General features: G+C 39.3%; 1 protein-coding gene across 1 annotated transcript in view; it reads right to left on the bottom strand.

The window, feature by feature from the left end:
- The window catches only part of LOC105474609 (lysosomal trafficking regulator), a 200,414-nt gene that overhangs the window by 23,046 nt on the left and 160,447 nt on the right, over positions 1–16,921 (bottom strand). Inside the window, exons 45-48 of the mRNA XM_071073958.1 lie at positions 15,752–15,982; positions 10,424–10,613; positions 6,887–7,023; positions 2,776–2,874 (exon numbers count right to left, since the gene is read on the bottom strand). Of these exons, the coding sequence (XP_070930059.1) occupies positions 2,776–2,874; positions 6,887–7,023; positions 10,424–10,613; positions 15,752–15,982 (657 nt within the window). The remainder of the gene's footprint in view (positions 1–2,775; positions 2,875–6,886; positions 7,024–10,423; positions 10,614–15,751; positions 15,983–16,921) is intronic.

Raw genomic sequence — 16,921 nt, 5'->3', positions numbered from 1 at the left:
TTGCAGTTTTTAAATTGTAATAGCTATGCTCTTGATCTGCTTCCTCAAAGCTATCCTGTGCACAAATACTCCTATAGTGACAGCTTAACCTCTTTTCTAAAACCCGTACTGCACACTGTGTTAGCGTACAATTAAAAATGGAGAAGTAGGGAAAACTAAGAACAAGGCTGTTCAAAGTGTTGGCGAAAGCAAAAGGAAATAAAAAGCAAAAGATAAAGCCAGTTTTAAAAAAAGGTGTCCATGTCATGATGCAAAATGATCCAAGTGCACAAGCAGACAACTGCCCTAGAAGCAGGGTTTAGATTTGTGGGAGAAAGTCAGAAAGGGGAGCTCAGAAGATCAAAGGCAACGGCAGCATGATTATTACAGATGTTATAAAATTAACATTCATTTTAAGCCTTTGGGAATCAAAAGGTGATAAAAGGAGACATTCAAAAAGTTATGACACTTATATTCTCTGCTTATATCCTTTTTAAAAAACAATTTGTCAGGTCTCTCTCTGCCGCCCAGGCTGGAGTGCGGTGGTGTGATCACGGCTTACTGCTGTGATTTTGACCTTCTGGGCTCAAGTGATATTCCCACCTCAGCCTCCCTTGTAGCTGGGACCACAGGCGCGTACCACCATGCCTGACCAATTTTTTTATTTTTGTTTTTTGGTAGAGACAAGATCTTGCTATGTTGTCCAGGCTGGTCTCAAATTTCTGGGCTCAAGCAATGTTCTTGTCTTGGCCTCCCAAAGTGCTGGGGCCACAGGTGTGAGCCACCACACCCTGCTTATATTCTTTAGCATTCTTTTTATCATGACACGTAAAAACCTCATCACTGGCCTCAATCTTTTCCTGCCCTGCTTCTGTCATTCTTCCCCAACACATTACACTCTAAACTACACAGAAAAGTATTTGCCACCCCCCAAAAACCCAAGTCTTTGATTCCAGGTCTTGTATAAACTATTTCCTCTGCCTGAAATGTTCTTTCCTCTTTCCTTCACTTATAGTAGATTGATCCTTTAGGATCCAGCTGAAGTGTAACTTATCAGGCTCCCTGATGTCTGGATGTCCTTCTTCTGTGGTCCTTTATCCTGGGTGTGAGCCTTTCTCAGAGCACACACTCCACTGTTCTGGCTCCTAAACCTGCCCTTCTTTGCTTTCTGCCTGGATCACTGCAGTGGCCTTCTCGCTGGTGTCCTGGCTCCCAGTCTCATGCCCTTGGAAGTGCTTCCCCTTGCAGGCTCTACAGTGGTCTCCCTAAAATGCTGATTGGATCATATAACTCCTGCTTAAACCATTTTAATGGCTCCTTAGACTAACAGACAGAAACAAAATATGGTCACATTTATACCTCAGGGACCATGCAAAGAAACTTAACAAGAGTTCAAAAGGGAATAAGCTTGGAAAAAAAGGTAAGAACCTGGCTGGGCATGGTGGCTCACATTTGTAATCTCAGCACTTTGGGAGGCCGAGGTGGGTGGATCACCTGAGGTCAGGAGCTCGAGATCAGTCTGACCAACATGGTGAAACCCCGTCTCTACTAAAAATACAAAAATAAGCCAGGTGTGGTGGTGGGCACCTGCAATCCCAACTACTCTGGAGGCTGAGGCAGGAGAATCGCTTGAACCCGGGAGGCAGAGGTTGCAGTGAGCCGAGATCACACTATTGCACTCAGGCCTGGGCGACAGAGTAAGACTCTGTCTCAAAAAAAAAAAGAAAGAAAGAAAAGGAAGAACCTGGGAGTCACCCTATGCTAGAAATACAGGTTTCACCCAGTAGAAGAGATTTAATACTATAAAGAAAATTATAATGGGAAAAAATGCACAGTGAAAATTCTGGATCAGAATGATGATTACTGAGTTATCAACCTAAACTTGCCACATATCCTCAACTGCACCACAGGCAGATTGAAGAAACAAAAACAGGCTGGGCATGATGGCTCATGCCTATAATCCCACCACTTTGGGAGGCTGAGGTGGGAGGATCACTTGAAGCCAGGAGTTCAAGACCAGCCTGGCCAACATGGCAAAACCCCACCAACTCTAAAATTACAAAAATTGGCTGGGCGTGGTGGCGCATGCCTGTAGTCCTAGCTACTTGGGAGGCTGAGACACGAGAATTGATTGAACCTGGGAGGCAGAGGTTGCAGTGAGCCAAGATTGTGCCATTGCATTCCAGCTTAGGCAACAGAGGGAGGCTCTGTCTCAAAAAACAAACAAAAACAAAACAAAACAATCACCCCAAAACAGTAAATTAAAAGAAGCATTGCATAATCTGTCTTATTTTCTTCCCTGTTTTATGATTCAACTCTAAAATCCTGGGAGTTCAGTGAATGGCTAAAAAATAATAAAATTTCTTCCAGTAAGTGGTACAAATCCAGACAGACTACTTAGATTTTGCTGTCATTTAGTTTACTCAGAGGGTATGGGAATGTTGGACATTAGGGTTTCTAAGCTTTCAAACTGATAGACTCTTACAGTATACTCCTAAGCATTCAGGTTGATATCACAAATACAGGTAAGCACCAAATGTCATTTAAAAGCCTAAATACAAAACAGATCATAACTCAAAATACTGTCTCTGAAAAAAAATAGGACTACTACAATTGTTTTCAAGATTTTTCATGATTCTAATAAACCCTAAAGATTTTTAAGACCTAATGTAGGGAGAAGATTAAGGTATAAACATTTTAAGTTAATCTTATGCAAAATGAATTATACTTCATAAAGGTTTTCTTCCCTTCATTGACAAAGTCCCATACTACCCATACAGAAAGCCCAGAACCTACCGTGCTGCTTGTAAATCTGTTTGTGTAGGCTGTGACGACACCGCATTTGCTTCCAGTAAACAGCTGGCAACTGTCAGGCACCCAAGCACAACTAGTAACCTTTGAAAAAGGACAAATCAAAGATTATCATGTTTTAAAAGAATGAAAAATACTTCTACTTTTCTGACAACTATTTTTTTTTAATCTCAAAAATGTTAGGTAAACATTTCTTGAAACAGTTAGAAACATGTCAGATATAATAATATTCTGTAACTTTGAGCCAAATGTCGAAATGTTGTTTCCCAATTAAAATATATTAGAATGTGTATATGCGCCTGTGTGTAGATATATGTGTATATATGTATATATATTTAGATAAATTTAACACAATGATTCAGGATTGATTAAATCCAAGCTTGAGTGTGAATGTGTGTGTACTTCACACATTTATTTGCTTTTTGCTTTTATTTTCCTCATTTTATGTCTTTGGTGGGGAAACAGGGTACATATAAATAGAGGGATTGCTTCTAATAGTTCTAAAGATTGTTAAGCAGGAGAAGAAAGATAGATAAATGTGAATGTAAAAGATGGGATTATGCCTTTGGTACAAAATCCCTCAGTCCTAACCACAGAGGCACCATTCAGGTTTGAGTTAATTTTCTGTGTGGCCTGACAGGTCCTCTTTTCCACACCAGCTGACCCCCACCCTGTGTTGTATTCTTGAAATTTGCTAAGATAGTGGATCTTAAATATTCTCATCACACACATAAAAATGCTAACTATGTGAGGTGATGGATGTGTTAATTAGCCTGACCATAGTAATCATTTCACAATGTATGTATACATATATTAAAACATCACACTGTATACCTTAAATATATACAATTTCATTTGTCAATTATATTCCAATAAAGCTAGAAAAAAATAAAAAGAATTTTAAACAACTTTATTCAAGCTTTGGATCTGCTAAACTAATAGTCAATTTACTTGGCAAAAACAATTTGACTAAATGCTTGTCTTTGCACTGGTGAAAATATATTAGTGAATTGGAAAGCTTCTTCAAAGTTATGTCTATCTTTGTCCTCTCTTCCCAACACATCAATCTAATGTAACAGTACCCAACTCTTAAATAGAAGGAATGCCTAGTAATTAAAGGTGGAAAGAATTTGATTGAAAGCTTGTATCTTTAACATTGCATTGAAAACATTCAGTTAATACTGATGATGATTTCATTTATTTTTCTTCACTTTTCATTGGAAAGTCAAGATGTTTGTAAATCCAGATTATTGATGACAGCAATAAATCTGCTCACAAATTTATGTCAGTGTATTTTGACAGGTAGAATGTATTGTATATCTAACTCCCACTGTACATATTTCTGTTTTTCCTAATTTACAATAATCCCAAAAAGGGTGCAGTAAGGGACATACTGATTCTATAATATGTTTTTGTGTTTTCATTTATTTTGTAGATTCATTTCCAATTTAGTTTTATTACCAGCTTTGCCATGATTTATGGTTATAACTTGTTTGTGTTTGCATATATATATTTCTATCTGCATAAAAAGGCTCTGATTAATGCAGCCTGATATGTTTCAAAACTAAAAAAAAAAAAAAAATCTTATTAAAGTTCCTAGTAAAGTTGTTTTTCACTGTCTCTTTATTCTTACTTCCGTCAGTTTCCTGGTAAGCTATAAACAAATGGTGGTGATATTTTGGTCAGGGATATTGAGGGTTATGCAAACAAGTCACTGCTCCTCTTGCTTTCACTGCTAAAAATTCCCCTAAGTAGCTTCCTCCATTTCTAAAGAGCTCAGGGAATGGGACACATTTTAGGACAGATGATAAGGCAGCAGGTGTTATGTAGGTAATGGAAATCAGAGGATGGTAAGAGAACTTCCCATGGAAAGAGAGTCAAAAAAGAAGGCTGTCCATACAATTAAGTCAGTAACAGTTCAGCAGCAGTACTGTATATTTACACGGTATTCTACAGTTTACAAGTTTCTTTCACAAACACTGGAAACACTTTACAGCAGCTTTCTGAGAAAGTAGTATGAGTACTATTATCTTGGTTGTAATGAGGAGGAAAGAAACTCAAGTTTGGAGAGGTTAAGTTACTAGTCAAAGGCTGTAGTTAGTATATAACAAAGCTGGGACACTAACAAAGATCACAGGGCTACAGGCCCAGTGATCATGATGCCTGAATATCCAGTCCATTTAGGAAAAATCAGGTATAAAAGATGGCACTATGGTTACAGAAAATGACTTAATGACAAAGGTGAGTGAACACTGAGAAGAAGGCAATGCTGATTTGGTTCAAACACTATGCCCTTTACTGATATTGAGTAGGAGATTATGATTATACTCTCTCAATGAGAAAATGGGTAGAAAACAAATTTGGGGGACACAAATAGTGGTAGTTAGGAAGTCTGTAAGTACTATAAACATCAGCTTCTCTCTTTTTTTTTTTTGAGACGGAGTTTTGCTCTTGTTGCCGAGGCTGGAATGCTATGGCATGATCTCAGCTCATTGCAACCTCTGCCTCCCAGGTTCAAGCGACTGCCCCAGCCTCCCGAGTAGCTGGGATTTACAGGTGTCCACCACCACGCGTGGCTAATTTTTGTATTTTTTAGTAGAGATGGGGTTTCACCATATTGGCCAGGCTGGTCTCAAACTCCTGACCTCAGATGATCTGCCCGCCTTGGCCTCCCAAAGCGCTAGGATTACAGGTGTGAGCCACCACGCCCAGCTTAACATCAGCTTCTTGACTGGACAAGTTGCAGGATATTAAAAACTGGCTGCTTGGCTGGGCACAGTGGCTCATGCATGTAATCCCAGCACTTTGGGAGGCTGAGGTGGGAGATTAACCTGAGATCAGGAGTTTGAGACCAACCTGGCTAATGTGGTGAAACCCCATCCCTACTAAAAATACAAAAATTAGCCAAGCGTGGTGGCACATGCCTGTAGTCCCAGCTACTTGGGAGGCTGAGGCAAGAGAATCGCTTGAATCTGGGAGGCAGAGGTTAAAGTGAGCGCAGATCACACCACTGCACTCCAGCCTGGGTGATGGAGTGAGACTTCATCTCAAAACCAACCAACCAACCAACCAACCAACCAACCAAGCTAGCTGGTATCAGTGTTTGTTTTTTTTTTTTTTGAGACGGAGTCTCGCTCTTGTTGCCCAGACTGGAATGCTATGGCGTGATCTTGGCTCACTGCAACCTCTGCCTCCTGGGTTCAAGCGATTCTCCTGCCTCAGCCTCCCGAGTAGCTGGGATTACAGGAATGCGCCACCACGCCTGGCTAATTTTTTTTTTGGTATTTTTAGTAGAGAAGGGGTTTCCCCATGTTGGCCAGGCTGGTCTTGAACTCCTGACCTCAGGTGATCTGTCCACCTTGGCCTCCCAAAGTGCTGGGATTACAGGCGTGAGCCACTGTGCCCGGCCAGTCTGACTCATTTTTATGCATTGTATTTAACTATTATAAAGATTCCACAAAAACATTTACAAAAGCCAGGCACAGTGGCTCACACCTGTAATCCCAGCACTTTGGGAGGCCAAGGCGGGTGAATCATTTGAGCCCAGGAGTTTGAGGCCAGCCTGGGCAATATGGAGAAACCCTATCTCCACAGATAATATAAACATAATCCAGGCTTGGTGGCACACACCTGTAGTCCCAGCTACTTGGGAAGTTGAGGGAGGAGGATCATTTGAGCCTGGGAGGCAGAAGTTGCAGTCAGCTGAGATTGTGCTATTGCACTCTAGCCTGGGCAACAGAGCAACACTCTGTCTAAAATTAAAAAAAAAAAAAATGTTGACCAGGCACAGTGGCTCACAGCTGTAATCCCAACACTTTGGGAGGCCAAGGTGGGCAGATGATGAGGTCAGGAGATCGAGACCATCCTGGCTAATAAAGTGAAACCCCGACTCTACTAAAAATATACAAAAAATCAGCTGGGCATGGTGGCGCGTGCCTGTAGGCTCAACTACCCGGGAGGCTGAGGCAGGAGAATGGCGTGAACCCAGGAGGCGGAGTTTGCAGTGAGCTGAGATACGCCACTGCACTCCAGCCTGGGCGACAGAGCAAGACTCTGTCTCCAAAAAAAATAAATAAATAAAAATAAAAATGTTTACCTGGTACTGTTGTGAACTTTGAATGAAGTTTACTGGAGGCTCACTTTGTTTACTCTTCAACCTTAAAATATTATCAGCATATCCCCAGCTCAGGATGGCTGACCACTGAATGTCCGTACTGTTCATGCTTCTCACACCTCAAGGAGAAGGAGAAAGAAAAGTATCAGATCGCTACCGCTCCCTTGTTACATGAAAGCCCCAAACTGGCAGATTAAAGGGTGAAGTTTACATAGCAGAACATATCATTTGGTGCAAAACCATCTTTATATCTCTAAAATGGAACAATTTTTTAGTTTTATTCCTTTAATGCTAACAGGATTCTGAGGGTGGGATTACATTTTTTCACTTGTGTTGTTTTGTCTGGGATTTATTTGATTCAGAACTAAAATTTCTGTTAAGAAATTATTATAAAAGACAATGATAGTCAAGCTTACTCTGTTCATGTTCTGAGACACCTTTTCTTTTAAAAATAAATATGAACTAGATACTATTTAACTTTCTAGATACCCAGGATAGACAACTGTTAGTAGCAGGAAGACACTACTGCTAGAGTGGAAGCAACACCTACCCTGAGAAGGGATAATTTAATCCTGTCAACTGCAGGACTGTGTATGGCAGACTTTCATTCAAGGAGGCTCTGTTCTTCTCTCTCTCTCTCTTTTTTTTTTGAGACAGAGTCTCACTCTGTCACCCAGGCTGGAGTGCAGTGGCGCAATCTCGGCTCACTGCAACCTCTGCCTCCTGGGTTCAAGTGATTCTTGTACCTCAGCCTCCCCAGCAGCTGGAACTACAGGCACTCGCCACCACGCCCAGCTAAATTTTTTTGTATTTTTAGTAGAGACAGGGTTTCACCATGTTGGCCAGGCTGGTCTCGAACTCCTGACCTCAAGTGATCTGCCTGCCTTGGCCTCCCAAAACGCTGGGATTACAGGCTTGAGCCACTGCACCCAGCCCTCTCTCTCTTTTACAACATAGTATTATGTTCTCTTGGCATAAAAATTTGGAAATTTTGATATCATTTCCCAGTACCATTAACTATCTATGCTTTGTTGGTATGCTGGATATAGCTAAATGCAGCATAGATGCTGTAAATGGTACTGCCCTTGAAACTTGCAATGTTTTAAGTTCCTAAAGGAAACAGAATATGCTTTCTTTATTCCAGTAGAATACCCAGCATGTAGATGAGTATAACAAATAAATATTTCTTGAATGAATCAACAGCATATTGAAAATAGGCAATTCACAGCTTTTTGTTTTGTTGAGTAAAATAAGAAATGTTGACAACATTTTGCAACAAAGGAATTGGAATCTACTCACTAAATAGAAACTGCTCTAAATATAAGCTGCTAGGGAAAGGAACCACATGAGTCTTGAGTCCTCTCAAAACCTACCATAATGCCTGGCATGCAGCAAGTGCTCCATAAACCAAGGTTTCTCATTCCAGTAACCACAAGAGGCATCATCTTTTTTTTTTTTTTTTTTCTTTCAGAAGAAGAAACTTCTCCTTTACCTACTAAGACAGTGTATCTTAAATAGGATCTACTAAAATTGAATCTAAAATTGATTTTCAGCGTGTATAAGCTTGGACTCAAGCACCAGAGATTCTGATGCAGTGTGTCTCTTGTGTTAACAAGTGACCTAACTTTCATCTGTAAGCTACACTGTTCAGTCAGTGCCTCTCTAGAATGTCTACGTGGACTGTTCCTTGCTGGGTCTAGTGTTGGGTGTATCTAGTAAACACTGACCCCTTCCAGACCCTAGGGTGTTTACAGACCAATAAACATTTATTAAGCACTTAGAATGAACCAGGCACTGTGCTCATCATCCTCATACATTATTGTATTGAATCCTTACAGAAAAGTACCCAGTGAGGTAAATTATTTTGTTATTCCTGCTTTATAGATCAAAAGCCAGGATTTGCAAAGCACGAAGTTAACTTCCCCAAGGCCACATAGCTAGTAAGCAGCTGGGCAAGGATGCAAAACTCAGGAACTGTGACTGTCGGGGCCACGGGGGAAACTGTTCTATTACACTACTGCCCTGGACATACCCAGGTTCTGACAAATTCCAAATACATTGTGCGAGGAAATTAAGTGTAATTTGAATGAACATAGCTATTAGGGGCACACTAAGGGTTCATGACTGTAGTGGCACAAAGAAGATAGGCTTAGAATATGTCTGACATGTTTAAGTCCCATAATGCTAAGTGATAATACCCGCTCTTTCTCTTTTGCTCAACAGAGAGAAATTTTACTGTACTCTAATTTTTGAAAGGTAAATAATTCACCCATGTTGGTACTTTGGTATTATTAGTAAATTACTTGTAAATTACCTCATAACTAATTGTAACATACTAGTAAGAATAAACCATTGATATCACAATAATTATGATTAAACAGATCTACCTTATCCTATTAACTCACTAAATGTAGATAAAACGGTATGCATCCTCTCTTATTTCTAACAACTATAAAAACAATCATTCATTTCATGACAGAGATAAGAGTGAGCCTAAAAGAACTACGGCCCAGCTAGCATACCTAATTTCAATACAATAATGTATGAGGATGATGTTTTCTCTGGGTGCTGGCCCCTTTGTATTGCAGTTCGGGTGGAAGGCTATATACGGCTCCCAAGGAGCACAGTGCACAGAAGGTAATGGTAATTGTCAGCAGTGCTGGCTGCTAATGGCATCTAGTCCACATACTGGCTTTTAGGCAAGTCTGCAAATAACCTGATAGAAAGAGATGAGTGCCCTAGGTCATTCATTTTGGTGCCCCACATCCATGCCTAGCAAGTAGGAAGAATTCTTTTGTTTCTAGTGAAACGGTTAATTTGGAATGGCTGAGGGACTGCTCAAATGCAAAACGTCCCTAGTTTTCCAGTGTCTGGTTGACATTTAGAAACATGAAGAGGCCTCTAGTGCACAGCACTTGCCCACATGTTGCTTTCAGTGAGTCAGTATGTGGGGAGTCAGAAAAGGACTGGTTTTCAGGAATACGTGTTTTAAACATATATAACAAACCCAAATGTTGTGCACATGTACCCTAGAACTTAAAGTATAATAAGAAATAAAAAAAATTTAAAAAATAAAAATAAAAACAATAAACTACTGATATACACAAGAAAAAAAAACCCTATTTTCAAGGTTATCTTGACATCCTTGTTATGTTTGTTGCTTAAACCCATGACTATATCTTCTGAGGTGGTAGATGTGTCAGTCAAATATGTCTGTCTATTCTGGGGCTCAACAGCCTCAAAGTGTACATTTCTGTCAAATTGATAACACCTTCATTTTGTGAACATAACCATTTATTCTTGTTCCCTTAAAGTTCCTCCTCTCATTTCAAATGGCACTGCATTTAACTCTCAGTTTTTTCATGTAGTATGTTTTCATTCCCACTTTGTACTAAATAACCACAGATTTGAGCTGAGTTTTTTCCACCAAGGACTCAAAGTAGCAGCACAGATGAGCTAGAAATACTCAAATCTCATGAAAGATATATCCAGAATGATCTTCATTACATTTTATTTTACCTTGTTCCTTGCTATATGTCATCAGAAGACAGAAATTCCGTGACAAACCACAGATTGCTCTGGTGGGCAGAGCCTGGAGAGAGCCAAATCTTTCTCCGTGGGGCTGGCTGAAGCAGACCACAGGTACTGGAGCACTGGGGGAACCCACGTATTCCCCCCATTTCAAGCCTTTTATCCATGACAAAGGACTCTAAAACCAAGACAAATAAAAAGTATGGCTTTTTAAAAGGTAGTAAGTATAGAATTATTTCTAATTTAAGCGCTAAACAAAGTAAGAGAAAGTAATATGGATTGTAAGGTCTGTAAGGGCAAGAATTATTTTACTCATATTTTTTACTTCCCATACTTAGCATATAGAAATATTTGTTCCTTATTTGAGTTTTACTCTGTGGTTCTGGCCTAATTTGCATGAAAATATGTGGTTAATAATTCAAAATTCCTTGAAATTTGAGCAGAGAAAAAAATGTAGTATATTTCTTGTTTCTAGTTGAAATACCTAAAGTTGATACTTACTGGAAGACTGTAATTTGGTAGTATGCCAAGCCATATGTACATATGGCAATAGAAATCAAGACCACATGTAGCACAGGAAACCTCACTCAGCTATGAGCTCCTTGAAGAGAGGGGACACCTCTGTGATTCATCTTTGTGCTTGGACATAGCAGGTTCTCATCTCAAATAGGTATGTGATGAGTGAAAGGGGAAGTGTTTATCTATGGAACATACTGAGAGGATTAGAGAATCTCTAGCCAGTACTAGAGAATAAAAGAGATGAGAAAGAATTGTCAGTGAAAAATAGAAGGTAGAGCTCGAGGAACAAGAGGATTTGGGGAAAGAAAGATGAGTGAAGACTCTAGAGAGATACCCATGTGGCTGCCCATGAACAGTAATGAAAAGGTTTCCTTGACTTCAAGCAAAAACAATTATTAAAAAGTTTCAAAATCAAGAAGAAAAGACATGATGCCCTTTTAAAGAGTTTCCCCCAATAGTTCTATCTTTTTGTTCTTGTTATGACTGTTTTATCCTCTACTGAACTTTTTTTTAATGGATTCCCTCCTTTTAGACATTTAAGAGTTTAACCCATTATTTTACTTTCAACTCTTCAGAGGAAATGCTACATAAAATAAAAATAATATATTAAGCAATTTTCAGTCATTTCTGTAAAAAACCTAAGATTTTTTAGTGAAACTTGCTTATGTCATTTTCCAAATAAATGAAAAAAAAGGCACCATTGACCTATATACTATCTTTTAAAAAAATCATGCCTGTTTAGGAGCTCTAATAATTCTGTCAGACTATTTAGGAGACATGTTAATATACAGTTTTAAATGATATCATAGTGGTCTAAAAAATGAATATCTCTGGAAAAGCTTAAGAGCTTCAGGAATGCTCATGTGGGAACAGAGAGGTTAGGATCAGGCATTTTAAAAACAAGCTTCTAAAATTTTGTCTATCAGTGTTTTTTTGTGGCTCCCCTGTGGGATACAAATCTATCAATATTAAAGTTGAGAAAAATTTGTGTGTTAAATTTTATAGTTATCATTTATCATTCACAGTTCCCTGCCAGGAAATTACTTTTATATGAGTTGCAGAATTTAAACTTCTAGTTTTTCAATGACACAGAAAGATACAATGGCAACTATTTTATATCATAGTATATTTATTATCATTGTTATTATCAGTATTATTTTTTAAGTTGTGGGATACATGCGCAGAATGTGCAGGTTTGTTACATAGGTATACATGTGCCATGGTGGTTTGCTGCACCTATCAACCTGTCATCTAGGTTTTAAGCCCTGCATGTATTAGCTATTTGTCCTGATGCTCTCCCTCCCCTCCCCACCAACCCTCCTGTATGGCCCCAGTGTGTGTTTTTCCCCTCCCTGTGTCCATGTGTTCTCACTGTTCAACTCCCACTTATGAGTGAGAACAGGCGGTGTCTGGTTTTCTGTTCTTGTGTTAGTTTGCTGAGGATGATGGCTCCCAGCTTCATCCATGTCCCTGCAAATTACATGATCTCATTCTTTTTTATGGCTGCATAGTATTTCATGGTATATATTTTCTTTATCTAGTCTATCATTGATGGGCATTTGTGTTGGTTCCATGTCTTTGCTATAGTAAATAGTGCTACAATAAACCATACATGTGCATGTGTCTTTAGAGTACAATGATTTATATTCCTTTGAGTATATACCCAGTAATGGGATTGCTGGGTCAAATAGTACTTCTGGTTCTAGATCCTTGAAGAATCGCCACACTGTCTTCCACAAGGGTTGAACTAATTTACATTCCCACCACCAGTGTAAAAGCATTCCTATTTCTCCACAGGCTCACCAGCATCTACTGTTTCTTGACTTTTTAATAATCGCCATTCTGATTGGTGTGAGATGGTATCTCATTGTGGTTTTGATTTGCATTTCTCTAATGATCAGTGATCTTGAGCTTCTTTTTCAACAGTAACCAAAACAGTATGATACTGGTACCAACGCAGACATATAGACCAATGGAATAGAACAGAGACTTCAGAAATAACACCACACATCTACAACCATCTGATCTTCAACAAACCTGATAAAGAACAAGCAATGGGGAAATGATTCCCTATTTAATAAGTGGTGCTGGGAAAACTGGCTAGCCACATGCAGAAAACTGAAACTGGACCTCTTTCTTACACCTTATGCAAAAATTAACTCAAGATTAATTAAAGACAAATGTAAAACCCCAAACCATAAAAACCTTAGAAGAAAACCTAGGCAATACCATTCAGGACATGAGCAAAGATTTCATGAAGAAAAGGTCAAAAGCAATTGCAACAAGAGCTAAAATTGACAACTGGGATCTAATTAAACTAAACAGCTTCTGCACGTCAAAATAAACTACTATCAGAGTGAACACGCAACCTACAGAATGGGAGAAAATTTTTGCAATCTACCCATCTGACAAAGGTCTAATACCCAGAATCTACAAGGAACTTGCACAAATTTACAAGAAAAAAACAAACGACCTCATGAAAAAGTAGGCAAAGGATATGAACAGCCACTTCTCATAGAATATTTAAAGAGGAGTGCTTTGTTGAAATGCTTTTTATACAGCTCTGATTGTTTTGAACTTCAATGGCGAACTGAAGTTCACACAAGCATATCTGGGTCATCCAGATGACCCCCGTATAAATGAGTACTGTTGCTTGGTTTCAAGGCTTGTGTTTGCATTTTGTGTAGATGTCAAGTGAAGGCCCAAGGAGTCAAGAAGCAGTACGGTGTGGAAGGCTTCACCGTGGTTCAAATAAAGAAAAGCAGTGGCATAAATGTCATTACACATCACACAGAAGTGCAGCAAACCAAACCTTAAAGAACTTGCATCAGAGAAGACATTAATTTTAAAAATAGTGAGTGTCTATTATATGCCCAGCACCTTCCTAGGAACTGGGGACACAGTGATGAACAAGAACAGACAAAGTCCTTGTGTTTATGGAGTTACATTCTATTTGGGAGGGGAGTATAGACAAATAAATAAACTAATACATATACAATATGTCAGGTGATGGAAGTGCTATACACAAAAACAAAGAAGGGGAAGGGGTCTGAGGATGACGGAACACCTGTTTGAGACATAATTAGACTTAGATATAATCAGAGCTTATGGAAAGCATTTAAATGGGGGTCGGGGAAGACTCCGAGGAAGAGATGTCTGAGCAGAGACTTGAATGAGATGAGGGAGCAAACTGGGGATAAATCTGGGGAGTGGTTATTCCAGGTGAAGGAAACAGTCATCACAAAGGTCCTGAGGTGGGAATGAAGTAGGTTGGTACCATGTTCCCACTGCAAGCAGCCATACTGCTCAGATCCAACTTTAACAGCTAATGAGCAGTAAGTATAGTAGTAAATTAAATGGCATTTATTAATTTTCAGGGATATATTGTAAAATTATGTTGACATGTTAAAGTGACAGATTGGGCTGGGTGTGGTGGCTCACATCTGTAATCCTAGCACTTTGGGAGGCCGAGGCAGGCGGACCACGAGGCCAGGAGTTCGAGACCAGCCTGGCCGATATGGTGAAACCCCATCTCTACTAAAAATACAAAAATTAGCTGGGTGTGGCGGCGGGCACCTGTAATCCCAGATACTCAGGAGGCTGAGGCAGGAGAACTGTTTGAACCTGGGAGGCGGAGGTTGCAGTGAGCTGAGATTGTGCCACTGCACTCCAGCCTGGGTGACAGAGCAAGACTCGTCTCAATCAATCGATCAATCAATCAAGTGACAGATCGTAGTTAAAAATAGTGATGCTGGTAATTACAGTGACTAAAGTGATTTGTGAAGCTTCAAAAACAGAAAACAAAAAATGTAGTTTTCTATTATGAAACTCAACACTCGCAATTTAGTTTTAGCAAAACAACATTGTCTACCATATTAATGCTTTAAAATTGAATTTCACTGGTGGAATAAGTTTTGTTTGTATTTAACATGAACATTTGACATATGTGAGCTATAAGCACAAATAATTTATATCCAGTGTTCTGTCTTACATAAAGTAATATTATTATAAGGAATAATAGTCAAACAAGGTGTAGGTGTGTAAAAACCTTTTCCTCTTAAAATAGGTCACAGATTACTGCACTTTGAGATACACTGAGTTATTTCATCTTTAAGGTCCTTTACAACTTCTTTCCCTTACCTTTTCGTTTTCTGTGATTTCCTTCTGCAAACCCTTATAGTGTTTACAATTCACATTCTACTATCTTATGCTGTTTTTATATGAAGAATTTAGTTGAAGATTAAAATCCACTTTAGCTTTAAGGCTTGCTTGCTTGATTTTTCTATTTTGAAGTAAAAATTATACCTACTTCCTATTTTTGGACGCAGTACTATTTATCATTACAACCTGGGGAGGCCAAAGAAATATGTAAAGTTCCCCCTTAAGTATAAACCAAAACATCCGCATCACTGGTCAATCCTTTTGATTGTGGATGATAAGTGTACACTGGCATACCAATGCTCAAACTATTCTCTAGTCCTTCTTTTCTTGTTTGCAAAATCCTATTATGTCACTGCCCTGGGAGGCTTTCCCTGGGAATAACCATTCTCTCTGCTTTCTGAGGGAGGTTACTGTCTGAAACAATCAATTCTTCTTTCCTCTGAGCTCCCCAAAGCACTGTCTCATATCCCTAACACAGCATTTACCTTGCACAGGATTCTGCTTTCGCTGCTGCACCTGTCTTGCACTGACTGGCACACAGCTTTAGGACAGGACCATGCTATTCATTACTGTATCCCTGGCACCTGGGAGAGTGCCTGGCATCATCTGCATTCAATTGAAATCCAAATTACATACCGGATAGATGATTTCTTTGACTTGTTCTCGGGTCTCCCTGAAAGCAAACTGCACTAGCAACCCCACAGCAGCTGGAAGCTCTCCTTCAATATTGAGCTTGGCTCCAGGTCTGCTCACATGGGCTGTGTGGAACAGCTGACGGGGAGTCTGCCCATAGGTTTTTATCATGGTTTCTAGCGCTCTTCTCTGAACCGGATCTTCAACTGCAGAGACATCCATTCCAAAATATGTCTGCAGAGTGAAAGAATAAAGGAACAAGACATATGTAGTAAAAAGAAAGACTTGGCAATAATATAACACCAAAGGGAAAAACAACACTTTGTTTTATATTCTAGGTTATGGAAAAAATGCTTTTGTTCAGGTTAACAATCACGCATGGTCTCACTGAGATCAGAAGTATCAATGTTTCTGAATAGGTGAACAAAAACAATGTATCTTGACTGGTTATAATTAGGTATGTTTATAAAATCAGTTTTTAATTTAAGACCTGAGAATATCATATAAGACTTGATATTAAATTACTGAAGAAGTTGCTTGTCCAAAGCAATATATAGGAAGAGGCAAAAATGAAGTTAAAATACAATGCTGGTAGATAAAGACAGCATTATTTAGGTTCTAATAAATATTGTAGATAAAACCAAAAGAGCAGCAATGAAAATTCAAAGCTCTTAAATGTAAAGGGTATTATTGTACTAATAAAATTATTGCACTAAGAAGGATGTTTTTTCTTATTTATTTATTTGTTTGAGATGGAGTCTCACTCTGTCGCCCAGGCTGGAGTGCAATGGCACGATCTTGGCTCACTGCGACCTCTGCCTCCCGGGTTGAAGTGGTTCTTCTGCCTCAGTCTCCCGAGTAGCTGGGACTACAGGCGTGTGCCACCATGCCCAGCTAATTTTTTTGTATTTTTAGTAAAGATGGGGTTTCACCATGTTAGCCAGGCTGGTCTCGAACTCCTGACCTTAGGCAATCCACTCGCCTTGGCCTCCCAAAGTGCTGGGATTACAGGCACGAGCCACCGCGCCTGGCCAAGAAGAATATTATTTCTTAGTGTCATTATCCTGTAGAGTCAGATGGAGAGCAATGTGCATTTACTTCTTTATTTCTAAAGCTGGTGATCAGTAATTGAGTATAGATCAGCTATATTTCGTACATATCCACTTGGATGGC

The sequence above is a fragment of the Macaca nemestrina genome, chromosome 1, assembly GCF_043159975.1.
Source record: "Macaca nemestrina isolate mMacNem1 chromosome 1, mMacNem.hap1, whole genome shotgun sequence".
NCBI classification, from domain to species: Eukaryota; Metazoa; Chordata; class Mammalia; order Primates; family Cercopithecidae; genus Macaca; species Macaca nemestrina.
The sequence above is the reverse complement of the archived record's forward strand: the minus strand, read 5'-3'. Positions and strand labels throughout refer to the sequence as shown.